Consider the following 13,659-nt stretch of genomic DNA (forward strand, 5'->3'; position numbering starts at 1 on the left):
CAGATAATCTTGACTCATGGATAGATATTTTAGACTCTTGTCTTCTTACTCTAGGTGCCTGACTGGGCAGTCTAGAACTATGTAGCCTAGAGTCAAGAGTAAACATTTTAGAATCACGGCTAGGCAGTCTAGAATCCTGGTTAGGTAGTCTAGATTCCTGGTTAGGTAGTGTAGATTCCAGCTTGATGAGTCTTTTCTCCTGATTTGGTGGTTTGTTATCCTGTTTTTGGAGTGTAAACTCACGAGTGGGAAGTCTAGAGTCCTTTGACATTACTCTTGAATTATCCTGGCTCTGTAAATTTCCCTGCTCATGGGAGGGGAAAAAATCTGATTAACACTCTTACTGACTCAAAACTTGGTATCATCTTTGCACAAATCTGAGTGGTCAATAAGCATTCAATTTTCATCTATGTACAATTTGATTGGTCAGGAAGCATCTCATCTATGTATAAATTTGATTGGTCAATAAGCATACAGTATTCAATTATGTACAAATTTGAATGGTAAACAGTCATACAATATTAATATATGTGCTCATCTGCAAGCAGCATTGACACATGATGCATCAGTTGATCAAACTTTGGAAATGTGAGGTGGTATGATTTTAATGATGAGATGATGTCACGTTTTGTGTAAACATCAGCACTTTCACTGGCTGATTGAAGCATTGGCTTCTGCATTGGCATCCATTAAAAAATATTATGTTTTAATGATATCCTTTAACCATACAAAATAATTTTGGTTTCAGTGAACAAATAAATTTTGCTTAGCTGACCTCTAAAAGACTGAGAGATGTTTTCTCATATCATTTGATAAAAATTTACTAAAGCGCCTTCTATCAGTAACAGGAACCAATGAAGTTTTTTTTACTAGACTCTCATATGGAATCTCATGGAGCCATGTGAGAGTTAAGATGAATGAGAATACAAATAGATTAAACTGGTCTGTTGTTTCCACTGTGAAGCTATGTCCCAAAGGATATCTTATATTAAACACCCACATTTGTCCCGGCTGCCAAACAAGAGGTCACAAATTCAAAACTCACAGCAGAATAACAATTTTTCTATTTTTATTTTGTATTTTTTCTGTATTTTTATGTTTAAACTTTTTTAAAACTTACTCATCCAATATTTTTTAAAATTTCATTTTACTTTTATTTTGATACTTTTTTTTTACCACTCCCATCTCATGATGGGCAATTAAGCTAGTTCATTAATAATAGTGCATTTGTCCTTATCTATAAAGCACATAACATGGTCCCTCTTATATCATAAGTCATAAGTACCACATTCTGGAAAAATTTATTAAACTCACTTCAGTATAAGGTGACCTCACCTATATGGCAGTTCAACTTTGAAGGCTCCCCTTAACAACATTATAATGAGGGTCCATTGTAACAGTGTAACACTAGTATCAGGTGATGTGCCTGACACAGTGCATTTAATATTAGAAAATATTCATAAATGTGTGGTGAGGATTGTGAACATGATTTTTGTGTTACATGTATATGGCATTTGAATTGTAACTCTTGTGACACTAGTGCCTGTTGAAGTACCTGTCACACAGCATCTAACATAAGAAAAAATTCATAAATGTGTGATGAGGATTGTGAACTCATTGAATGTGTTAGTGTTACATGTTCCTGGCAGTTGGATGGTAACTCTTGTGACACTAATGCCTGTTGAAATACCTGTCACACAGCATCTAACATAAGAAAATATTCATAAATGTGGGGTGAGGATTGTAAACTAGTTTAATTTACTACATGTGCCTGGTACCTGACATTTAAATGATGACTCTTGTGACACTGGTGTCAGGTGAAGTAAGTGTTACACAGCATTTAAAATAAGAACATATTCATAAATGTGTGATGAGGACTGTGAACTCATTTAATGTGTTAGTGTTACATGTTCCTGGTATTTGAATGATAACTCTTATGACACTAGTGTTGCACTAGTGTTACTAATACATGTGTATTGATGAATAAATCCCTGATCCAAATATAACTGACAATGAATGACATTAGATCCCACTATTTTTCTCCTTTCATCAGTAAATGAAACAGACAATTTCTGCATAGCAGAAAATGTGTATTAAAAAAAGGCACAATAACCAAAACAAACATTCTCTCACACAGTAATGACTAAGCAGACATTTACGTTACAGTCTAATTCAATGGTCTAAGAACACAGTACATGCTCAATGGACCTTCATGTCACAATCTAATTAAATGGTCTAAGAACACTGTACATGCTCAATGGACTTTCATTTCACAATCTAATTAAATGGTCTAAGAACACAGTACATGCTCAATGGACCTTCATGTCACAATCTAATTAAATGGTCTAAGAACACTGTACATGCTCAATGGACCTTCATGTCACAATCTAATTAAATGGTCTAAGAACACTGTACATGCTCAATGGACCTTCATGTCACAATCTAATTAAATGGTCTAAGAACATAGTACATGCTCAATGGACCTTCATGTCACTATACCATTAAATGGTCTAAGAACACGATCTAATTAAATGGTCTAAGAACACTGTACATGCTCAATGGACCTTCATGTCACAATCCAATTAAATGGTCAAAGAACACAGTACATGCTCAATGGACCTTCATGTCACAATATAATTAAATGGTCTAAGAACATAATACATGCTCAGTGGACCTTCATGTCACAATATTTAAATGGTCTAAGAATACAATCTAATTAAATGGTCTAAGAACATTGTACATGCTCAATGGACCTTCATGTCACAATCTAATTAAATGGTCTAAGAACACTGTACATGCTCAATGGACCTTCATGTCACAATCCAATTAAATGGTCTAAGAACACAGTACATGCTCAATGGACCTTCATGTCACAATACCATTAAATGGTCTAAGAACACAATCTAATTAAATGGTCTAAGAACATTGTACATGCTCAATGGACCTTCATGTCACAATCTAATTAAATGGTCTATCAACACAGTCAATCAAACTGTCCTGAAATAATATTACAGTACTGATTTGAAAGGATACTGTAGTGATTTCTCTGAAATACTTAATATGGAATAAAATCTGGAAATTCTATGATTGTTTGAACACATTTTGAAACAAAAACCTCTGAGACCAATAGAAAACCTGGTCCTTATTAAAATCTACAGTACAAAAGGGTTAAATTTACTTCATTATTAACAATGAACTTGGTTCAGTGTAAATCCTTCCCAGGAGTGAATTAAGAAAAAAGTTATTTTGCTCTAATGGAAATATACCTCCACACTTCTAACAAAAATAAAGAAATAGATAATGTAAAAAAGAAATCAGTGTTAAATAGGAAAAGAAAAGGATTACTAGTGTATAATGTTAGAAGATCTACAAGTTTGAGCAGAAAGAGCCTTGAATGTGCAAGGGTGAGTAAAAATCGTCTAATTTTTACAATAAATATAAAAAGATGCTAACAGCTTGCAAAATAAAACACGTCTGTGTGATATTTACTCATGTTATATTAGTTATGTACAAATCAAAAGCAATGTAAGCAAAAATTGCAGGTCAGGATATATATTTGAAACATCTGAAGTATGTTATCTGATACCATCAGCTCGCTCAGACATTGGAAATTAATGTGCCACATAGAAATGTTGTAATACAAATACTCATTCAGGGCTTTGTCATCTTGGCAACAGGAGTCTATGTAAAAAAGATGATCATGAGACAAGGTCTTGTTGCATGTGTACATATTCTTGCATAGCCCTGAACAGTGCATTTGTAAAACTTTTAAAAGCTGTTCATGATATAAATTCTAAAGAAAAACTCTCATTTAAAAGTGGACCTTTTTGTCATCTTGAAATAATTAAATCAATTATATAAGAATAATATACACATTTTGAAATATTGAAATGTCTGTCTGATCACTCCAAAAACAATTGCATGGATTTAGTTTCAAAATTGTTCTGTCAACTCTGGACCTACACGCAATTCCCAAACACAAGAGTGAGATGCATTATACAATTGATTCCAACAATACAGCAATCAGCAACAGTTGTTACAACCACAAAACACAACCAGACTTCCCCAAGACACATATGAACAGAACAAAATCCTACTAAATTGAATAGATTACCCTGTTGTATTGTTTATCCTCTGGATTGGATAACTGATGTTCTGTAAATTTCTGCTTTCTGACATCCTGTCCCTGGTAAAACACATAATTCACACCAAAGTTAAGAGTTGCAAGGTCCAAAATTTCAAATGTCCTCAATTTAAGTATTATTTTAAGACATGAATCAAATCCATCAAGTGTGAATTGCCTCAGATACACAATAGCTTTGTGAGACAAGGGGATTAAATGGACCTAAAGGGGTGAAACCAAGAGGGTTAAATAACCCTTTCACTTCACAAAAGCAATTTGTATCTGCAACAGTTGACTCATGATGGGTTTGATATATTTTTCTAACATACTTCATAATAATTGTATCAAATCAAGTGGTGACAGTTATTTACGCACTCCAATGCATATTATCTTCCCTACAGGAGCCCCTGAGTTTCAAGCTGAAATAGCCAATCAAAATTATTCAAGTTTTGAAAGTTGGAAATGCAGCATCATGAATAAATGCTGACAAGTCCATGTATAAATTAGTCTTGGTATTACAAGTTAATTTTATTGTGATTCAGTTGGTATTAGTTACAGGTATGGAAACAATATATGGTAGTCTCAGCTGAAATTGTGTCAGAGATGTTTCGAATGCTAGGGAAATCATGGCTTGTATCTTCCATGCTTGGCTTTAATATTCAAAGGAATTATGATGATGATACATGAATCAACTCTGTAGCTAAAACAGGTCACTGCTGTTCTTTTTCTTAATCATATTGCAACAACCCTTGTCCATGAAAATGTGGGAAAATCTGCTATCTGATTTTCCATGGAAATCAATGGACCATCTTTTTCTCTCTCTTTCATTCTCTGAAAACAAAGGATATGAAAAACATGGTTGTGCAATAGGTCATTAAGTTGTTGTGTGATACCTGTGGTAGAAAATTGGTATCAGTACTCCAATAAATACTTAATTTAGTCTAATAGGGAAACACTTTTGAAGTATGTTAGAGAATTGGTCTTACTAATGGATACAAAATTACAACAGACTGTCTAGTTATAAACTCTACTCAAGGGAGACAATTTGCATCATTTAAAAATGACAGAATGTATATTTAAGAAGAAACATGTTGAAGAATAGACTTATTTATGAAATTTCTGTGCCTTAATCATAAAAGTGCAAAAATTTCCGGGGACAAGAATTTGTATACCCAACTAGCCCAGAAAACTGAAAAATATAGATTGATTGTTATATAAATTTTTGTCAAACTAGCCAATGTTTTACACAGAAAAGGGCACAAATTCAAATTCATGAGATCCTTTTGCCACTAGTTATCATCACTGGACTAGAGGGTCAGTATTGCAATTCTTGCCCCTGAATATAAATTATTTTGTGGGTAGAGATAATTTGATGTGTTGTCATTCTACATTAATAAAGTTATCTCCCTTGCCAGTTTAATTTTACTTACCAGTGTAATATACAAAACTATTCCATTTATTAGTACATCTTTGATATATACACAATTAAAAATAATCTTGATTGCATAATCTCTGCACAAAAAAATCCTCTGCTTGATTTATCCAATATACTATGTAGACATAACTGAATGTATGCATACATGTTGAAGATTATAAAAGAAAATAATGACAATTTTGAGTTCATTTGACTGGATATATAAAGTATATTCCCATAGACAGAATTCATTGAAGCACTTTTCTTTGATTATCTTTCCTATTTCATCTTTCCTTAAATATACTTTTTCAAACTGTTTTGTTTGATTTTTTTGGGAAAGATGATATACAAACACTGAAATTACTAAAAGAATTAAAATTCAGCAAAACTTTTGGGGTTTAAAAAATGTAATAGAATCTCTGTCCTCTACAAAATGTAAATGCATGGTTATCATTTAACATTATAAATTTTATGCTGAACAAAAACAAAATTCTTCTTGATATAAGCTGGTAGCCAGTGGGCTTTGCCTTTTGATGATTATTTTTCACTGCCAGCCATTTGTTTTTAAAAAAAATGTTAAACTCAGTGTATTCATTTTTCTCATTTCTGCTGTCTATTCCAAACAATGTGGCAACCTCTGATATGTATTGGATGTTTTAAAACATCGTCTGCATTTTAAAATAATTATTTCATAAAAAACTAAAATTAATTAATTAAAAAGTAGAAATAATAATACATATTACATCACATTCAATGAGGTTTTTTAACTTGGGAAATACTTGAAATTACTCACATATTCGATGTGGTACTTTAAGTTGTAAAAATAATGAATTCTAACTGTCTTAAAATATAATATATATTATTATCATAATTAGAATATGTGTCTAACATTGCACAAAACATTTGATCTTAAACTACAAAATAAGAAATAAATAAAGAGCGAAGTTTTATTCAATTAGTATATTTACAATACACAAACACTATACAGGTTTCCATCAGCTGAGTGACAAAAAGTAAATACCGTACAGAATTTCACCAATATAAATATTTTCTCTTAATCATAAGTCTTATTGATCTATAATGAATTAAATTCATAAATTGCTTTGAAATAATAATTTGGACAAAAATACTGGTAATACGTTTTACAACATCAGTAGAAGAATTAATGCTGACAACACCTGCATTGATTTCTGTGCTAATTATACAATTCCTTTATTTCTTAAGATTTGGTTTTTGATGTTTATACTGTACAGTAGTTACAGGAAGTTTTTAGTTCCAAGGCATTTGGCGACAATAACACATCTGCAGATTCTCCAAGATATGTTACTAGCAGGAGTGATGAAAATCATAGATGATTTTTAATTACAATTTTATATTTTGTTCCATCTGTATAGCTTATTTCATGCATATTGTATTGCATCTTCTGTGCATGAAAAGGGACATAATAATGCAATGTTTTGTTGAAAAGAAATTAAAATGATCAGTGTGTTGGAATTTTTCTAAAACCACAAAAAGAAAGATGATTAGTTTGAAATTCTGACTTCACCAATTTTTCATAAGATTTACATATTCAGCTTAACTGATGTTGTTAACTTCTTAAATACGTAATGTCCATAACAATTTATTAGGATTTCAGTAAAATGTAAATAACTTAAAGTGACACTGCCACAGAAGACTTCTAACTTCTTCTATATTAACATATTCAATTATTTTGTCTTTTAAAATTTTTTTAATGAAAATCACAAGCTTGCATATGATGTGGAGTTTAATCTATCAATTTCATGAAATTCAGCACAATTAGTTTATACATTGATATTCAAAGTTACCATATAATTCAACTAAAATAAAGTCAGTTGTGTCTAAGGCTTCTGCAGTTAATTGGGTCCTATCAGTAAGTATTACTGACATGTGATTGGTCAGTTCTTAGCTGTGATTGATCAGTGGGGGTATCAATTCATACTCAGATCTTTAGAGGAAAATATATCAGAAATTTAACAGCTGAACAAGATTACTTATAATTATAAAATATAAAGAAAACTACTGTAAATACCATAAATCATCCTTAATTGTCCCATGTTTGATGATAAACACATCCCCTGATATATATATATATATATATATATATATATATATATATATATATATATATATATATATATATATATATATATATATATATATATATATATATATATATATATATATATATATATATATATATATATATATATATATATATATATATATATATATATATATATATATGCTATTATATTACCAATTGACTTAAGTCTGAAATAAAGCTTTTAGTATTATTATTATTATTATTATTATTATTCCTTCTATTATTATTTTAAAAAATGATGCCAATTTTCATTTAAGAAAATTGCTGTAAATATAAAAACCATTCATTGTTTTATAAACAAATGGACAAAATGGACACCTGGACTTATTATAAGAGAAAAACTGCATTAAAACACTAACTTGTTTTTTGATATGCCAATATGTAATATGTCATGTTAGTACACATATAATATTAGTAAGTTTACCCACCAGGAAGCAACATTGACCAACCCATACAACACCATGCAAAAATGCTCTTTAAGGATGTTTTGGCTACAGGTATGTGCAACATAAGCTGGCACCTTGATTTTTATGGGAAATGTCAAGAAATCAGGAATTGCCACTAATTGTTGTGCTTCTGTTTTAATTGGTTTTCTCAGCTGTAAAAGTATTTGAATAATTTAAAGGACAATGTCACTTTTTGTAAATAAAAATTAAATAAAGAAAGGTCTTCCTACATTAGACTACAACAGGTATATTTCTGTCCAACACACCCAATTAACAAATTTTAAACATAAATAATATTTTAGCAACATAATCACCTTACAAAAGACAAATATATTTGACTCATAACAACTAACCTGTTTATTAAAATGGCAGCCAAAACATCCTCAAATGCTAAATAAACATAAACAAAATTAAAAGTCTTTGAATGTCCATATTGCTTTTTCAATCTAGAGGAAGAAACTGCTTAGTTTACAACATCTGCAAGCTTAGTGTCATGGAGAATAATAATCAGAACATCCTAAATCTGTCAACTTCATCAGGAAATATCAGCATTATCACTGAAATTCAGTCAATGTCATGGGGAAATAATAGTATTACTACTGAACATCTGTCAATGTCATGAAGAAAGAATAGTATTACCACTGAACATTGGTCAATGTCATGGGGAAATAATAGTATTACCACTGAACATTGGTCAATGTCATGGGGGAATAATAGTATTACCACTAAAAATCTGTCAATGTCATGGGGAAATAATAGTATTACCACTGAGCATTGGCCATTGTCATGGGGAAATAATAGTATTACCACTGAACATCTGTCAATGTCAGGAAGAAATAATAGTATTCCAGCTGAACGTCAGTCGATTTCATGGGAAAATAATAGTATTATCACTGAAAATCAGTAAATGTCATGGGGAAATAATAGTATTACCACTGAACATCAGTCAATGTCATGGGGGGAATAATAGTATTACCACTAAAGATCTGTCAGTGTCATGGGGAAATAACAGTATTACCACTGAAAATCTGTCAATGTGATGGAGAAATAATAGTATTACCACCATATATATGTTAACAGCACAAACCAGATTAATGCAAATTACCAATCATATTTTCACATCAATGCTAGACAAGATTTTGGAACCTACAATGAAACTTGCCTATAAAGGACAGATAATGGACCACAACATGCTGTTACATGCAGAGAGGTATTCATTATAAACAGAACTTGAATATGAAAATAAAACACAGAACAAGGATATTGTCCAATATGAACATTTGTAGTTTATATTGAGGTGTCCACAAAAGCAGGTTTCACTGTACTCAGTTTAAATCACACAGTCCACATTTAATCTAAAATTGAAAACTGTTAAAAAGTTAGTTAAAATACCTTTTATATTGCTAAAACATGAGTTTGATTAAAACAATAGCTTATGTAGATTTCGAGCATGTTTAAAAAAAATTAGTGCAAGCCAAAACAATGAGTGCTAGGTGAATTTGGGTAGCAAATTACTGTGAGGCATACATGCAGCTAGAGACAATGTTACTACACAGAACCAAGGTCAATGACAGGTCAGGTCAGGGTCATGCATATTAGGTCATCTCCATGAAAACAACTTACTCTTGGAGCCCCATGACCTGGCTGGCCAAACCATTTTTCACCGTATTTTTCAGCCATTTCATAGTTCTAAAATTAAATGAAATTTAATAAATGATTCCCTTTGCAATTTAAATAGATAATAAAATGCCAATTATATGTAATGGATTTTTGGTGTCATAAATTCCATGCTATAAACTGCATGCTGTCTTCATGCAGATAATAGAACACAGCATAAAAAATTTAATGTGATTATCTCTAGCACAAAAGTTATTATACAGAACAGAAAGTCCCAAAAACTGAAAAACAGGCCCAGGACTGATTTAATAAGATACAAATTAGAAATTTCAGTCAAATATTTCAGAGCTCCAAAGAAAAAACAGAATTTTTTTGGAGGACAAACATAGTCTAGATAGTTTCAGAGAATAAATAAAATGTAGCAAAGATTTCTGCACTCTATAACCAAAGATAAAATACTATGAATAAAACAATGCCCATTTAGTCACAATACTGAAGTACAGAGAGGTAATTGTTTAAATGTTATTATAGTTAAAACAGGATACAGTTTTTTTTTGGATTGTTTTTGTGGGTTCAATGCACATTATAGGCCAGTATATTTGGTGGAGGATGAACCGAGAAAATGCCAGGAAGAACCACCAATCCATGAGAAGCTACTGGCAAGCTTTGCCACATATCCACATTGACTGAGCTGAGATTTGAACCCATGTGGACAAAGGTGAGATGTGTGACATGTAAAGGTTAGTGCCCTAAAGTTTAGCCATCCAGAGCCACTCCAACAGGATATATGCACAACACAGTGCAGATGTTTGGTAACTGGATGCCATCCAGAGCCCCTCAAACAGGATACAGGCCCAACACAGTGCAGATGTTTGGTAAATGGATGCCACCTGGGCCCATCAAACAGAATACAGGCCCAACACAGTGCAGATGTTTGGTAACTGGATGCCACCTGGGTCCATCAAACAGAATACAGGCCCAACACAGTGCAGATGTTTGGTAAATGGATGCCACCTGGGCCCATCAAACAGAATACAGGCCCAACACAGCACAGATGTTTGGTAACTGCATGCCACCTGGGGCCATCAAACAGAATACAGGTCCAACACAGTGCAGATGTTTGGTAAATGGATGCCACCTGGGCCCCTCAAACAGGATACAGGCCCAACACAGAGCAGATGTTTGGTAACTGGATACCACCCGGGCCCCTCAAACAGAATACAGATCCAACACAGTGCAGATGTTTGGTAACTGGACGCCACCTGGGCCCCTCAAACAGGATACAGGCCCAACACAGTGCAGATGTTTGGAAACTGGATGCCACCCAGGACCCTTAAAATAGGGTACAGGCCCAACACAGTGCATGCATTTGGTGAAACGATGTCAATTTCCTATCTGTGCTTTAATACTGTGACTGCTTAAGGCATTGATTTCCTTGCACCATTTCTTACTTTGGCTGTTCAATGAGATTATAATAATGTTTTATGACATTATTCCACAGAACCTAAAAACTGCTAACCATTTGTTTGGAGACCAAAGGACTATTTTAGAGTCATAAAAGAAATGTATCAAATGATAATATATTTTGTCTTAGCTTTCAAAAATACATCAAATTTGGCCAATATCATAGAAATTTTTTTCACAGCTCTATAACTCTGAAGTGTATAATGAAAAACCAAAAGAGCATATTATAATTTCCAGCAACAAATTCTAAAATCATAAAAGAGATTGGATGTAGGTATACTAATCTATTTTTTTAAAAATTATTGTTTTAGAATGATGGCCCATGAAAAGAAATTGGGATGAACAGTACCTAAATTAGTGGAAAAAAAACAGTATGCATCTTTTAAAGTCAATAGTCAAGGTCAGTCAAATCACATGATCAATTTACAATTAAACAAAGAAGATCTGCTTATGTCAAGCAATGCTACTTTTTTTGCCAGCTAAGTTCAATTCAGCTCAGAAGAAGCAGAATATAGCACAGACCCTGCTTCTCTCTCTCTCTCTCTCTCTCTCTCTCTCTCTCTCTCTCTCTCTCTCTCTTTCTCTCTCTCTCCCTCTTGCCACTGTGTTGTCTGTCTATTAATCAATAATCTGGTCTTATGGAAAAAGATTTGTCTATACTGCTGACAGACAATATCATTAACTTATCTTTTCCTTCTTAGCAGTCTCAGCAATTGAAAGAAATGAAAGGAAAAGAGTGCTAGATGATAATGAACACAGGCATGAACAAATATGAGCAATTTAGATGCAGCATTGATCTTCCTTTAAAAGCAACACTAAGATCTCAGGCTATCAATTGTTTCAAATGGCTCCTACAATTTTCTGGTATTATGTCTAATTTAGGCAGATGGGCAATTGGCCCATGTAGAAGAAAATACCACTCCATGTTCAAATCTAGGAAAATCCCTTAATAATACCAAAATCAATAAATCTTCCCAAACGGGTCACATATCATGCAGGAATCAAAAATATTCAATTGATTCTTAACTCAGATAGTTACTTCCAACAAAATGCTCAGAAAAGGGAAAAAAAATGACCACAACAAGGTTAAGAAATTCAAGCAAGGTAAGATGCTTCTCTGCTTTTGCATTCAACTGGCATCTTATACTGCTTTAAATAAGCCAAATATTTATAATATGTTATTTCCATGAAAAATATGAGTAAAGAAATAAAAGATAAAATGACAGATGCTCCGAAAATATGAATAGCAATAGGGGGTCCCTACCCCACTCACTAAGTAAAGAACAGATCATAACTGTATTGATTTGACATATGCAAAAAGCACAGTCTGTATAATATGTAATTCACACAAAATGTACTGTTGCATAAATAAATGAATAAAAGAATTGTTACACTATTTGACAGAAAAATATAATTAGTAGTCCAAAACATCTAGAGTTTGCTGATATTATTTCTAATCTATATATGGAACAGAATACTCAAAACTAGGTCACAGCAACCAAGTTGGGGGATACACCTTGGTACCAGGACACATCCCTTGATTAAGGTCAGGTCTGAAATGAATACAGACCAGGCATTATGCTGGATGGTCTAGAAATAATACAGTCCAGACATTAGGCTCAGTAGTCTAACAAGAGTACAGCCCAGACATTAGGCTGGGTGGTCTAAAATCAATACAGTCCAGACATTAGGCTGGGTGGTCTAAAAAGAGTACAGCCCAGACATTAGGCTGGGTGGTCTAAAATCAATACAGTCCAGACATTAGGCTGGGTGGTCTAAAAAGAGTACAGCCCAGACATTAGGTTGGGTGGTCTAAAATCAATACAGTCCAGACATTAGGCTGGGTGATCTAAAATCAATACAGTCCAGACATTAGGCAGGATGGTCTGAAAAGAATACAGCCAGACATTAGGCTGGATGGTCTAAAAGAATACAGCCTGACATTAGGCTGAGTGGTCTGAAAGGAATACAGCCCAGACATTAGGCTGGGTGGTCTAAAATCAATATAGTCCAGACATTAGACTGGGTTGTCTAAAAAGAATACAGCCCAGACATTAGGATGGTCTAAAAGAATATGGCCCATGCATTAGGCTGGGTGGTCTAAAAAGAATACAGCCATACATAGGCTGGATGGTCTAAAAAGAAAACAGCCTAGACATTAGGCTGGGCTGATGCACACATTGACAGAGACAAGGATGCACAGATAAACAAACTGAATCCTGTTGGACCATTCTGTTTCTCAAAGAAGAAACAAAAAATCTTGTTACTGATATTAAATTTGGTAATGAGACTTGACAATTTTGTTGTGGTTAGAGATTGTGTACAATGTATAACGATATTTGATAATTTTGCTATGGATAGAGATTGATTATACTGTATCATGAGCTCATCAACTTTCCCATAAAAACTCTTTACTGACATATTAATTATTGGTTTATCCCTTTACAGCTTATCAATGATAAATCCCATT

At 33.0% G+C, this 13,659-nt stretch overlaps 1 protein-coding gene across 13 annotated transcripts in view; it reads right to left on the minus strand.

The window, feature by feature from the left end:
* The window catches only part of LOC149791548 (uncharacterized), a 162,620-nt gene that overhangs the window by 60,485 nt on the left and 88,476 nt on the right, over nucleotides 1–13,659 (minus strand). For 11 of the 13 annotated variants that reach the window (XM_089970077.1, XM_089970076.1, XM_089970085.1 and 8 more), the window contains 2 exons: nucleotides 9,732–9,797; nucleotides 4,115–4,186 (listed from right to left, as the gene is read on the minus strand). The exons of 1 other annotated variant lie outside the window; for it this stretch is intronic. In XM_089970077.1, coding sequence (XP_089826203.1) covers nucleotides 4,115–4,186; nucleotides 9,732–9,797 — 138 coding nt within the window. The remainder of the gene's footprint in view (nucleotides 1–4,114; nucleotides 4,187–9,731; nucleotides 9,798–13,659) is intronic. One more of the 13 variants, XM_089970075.1, reaches the window with a different exon arrangement.

This window comes from Sinohyriopsis cumingii, chromosome 9 (genome assembly GCF_028554795.1).
Source record: "Sinohyriopsis cumingii isolate HCF-2022 chromosome 9, ASM2855479v2, whole genome shotgun sequence".
Classification (NCBI taxonomy): domain Eukaryota; kingdom Metazoa; phylum Mollusca; class Bivalvia; order Unionida; family Unionidae; genus Sinohyriopsis; species Sinohyriopsis cumingii.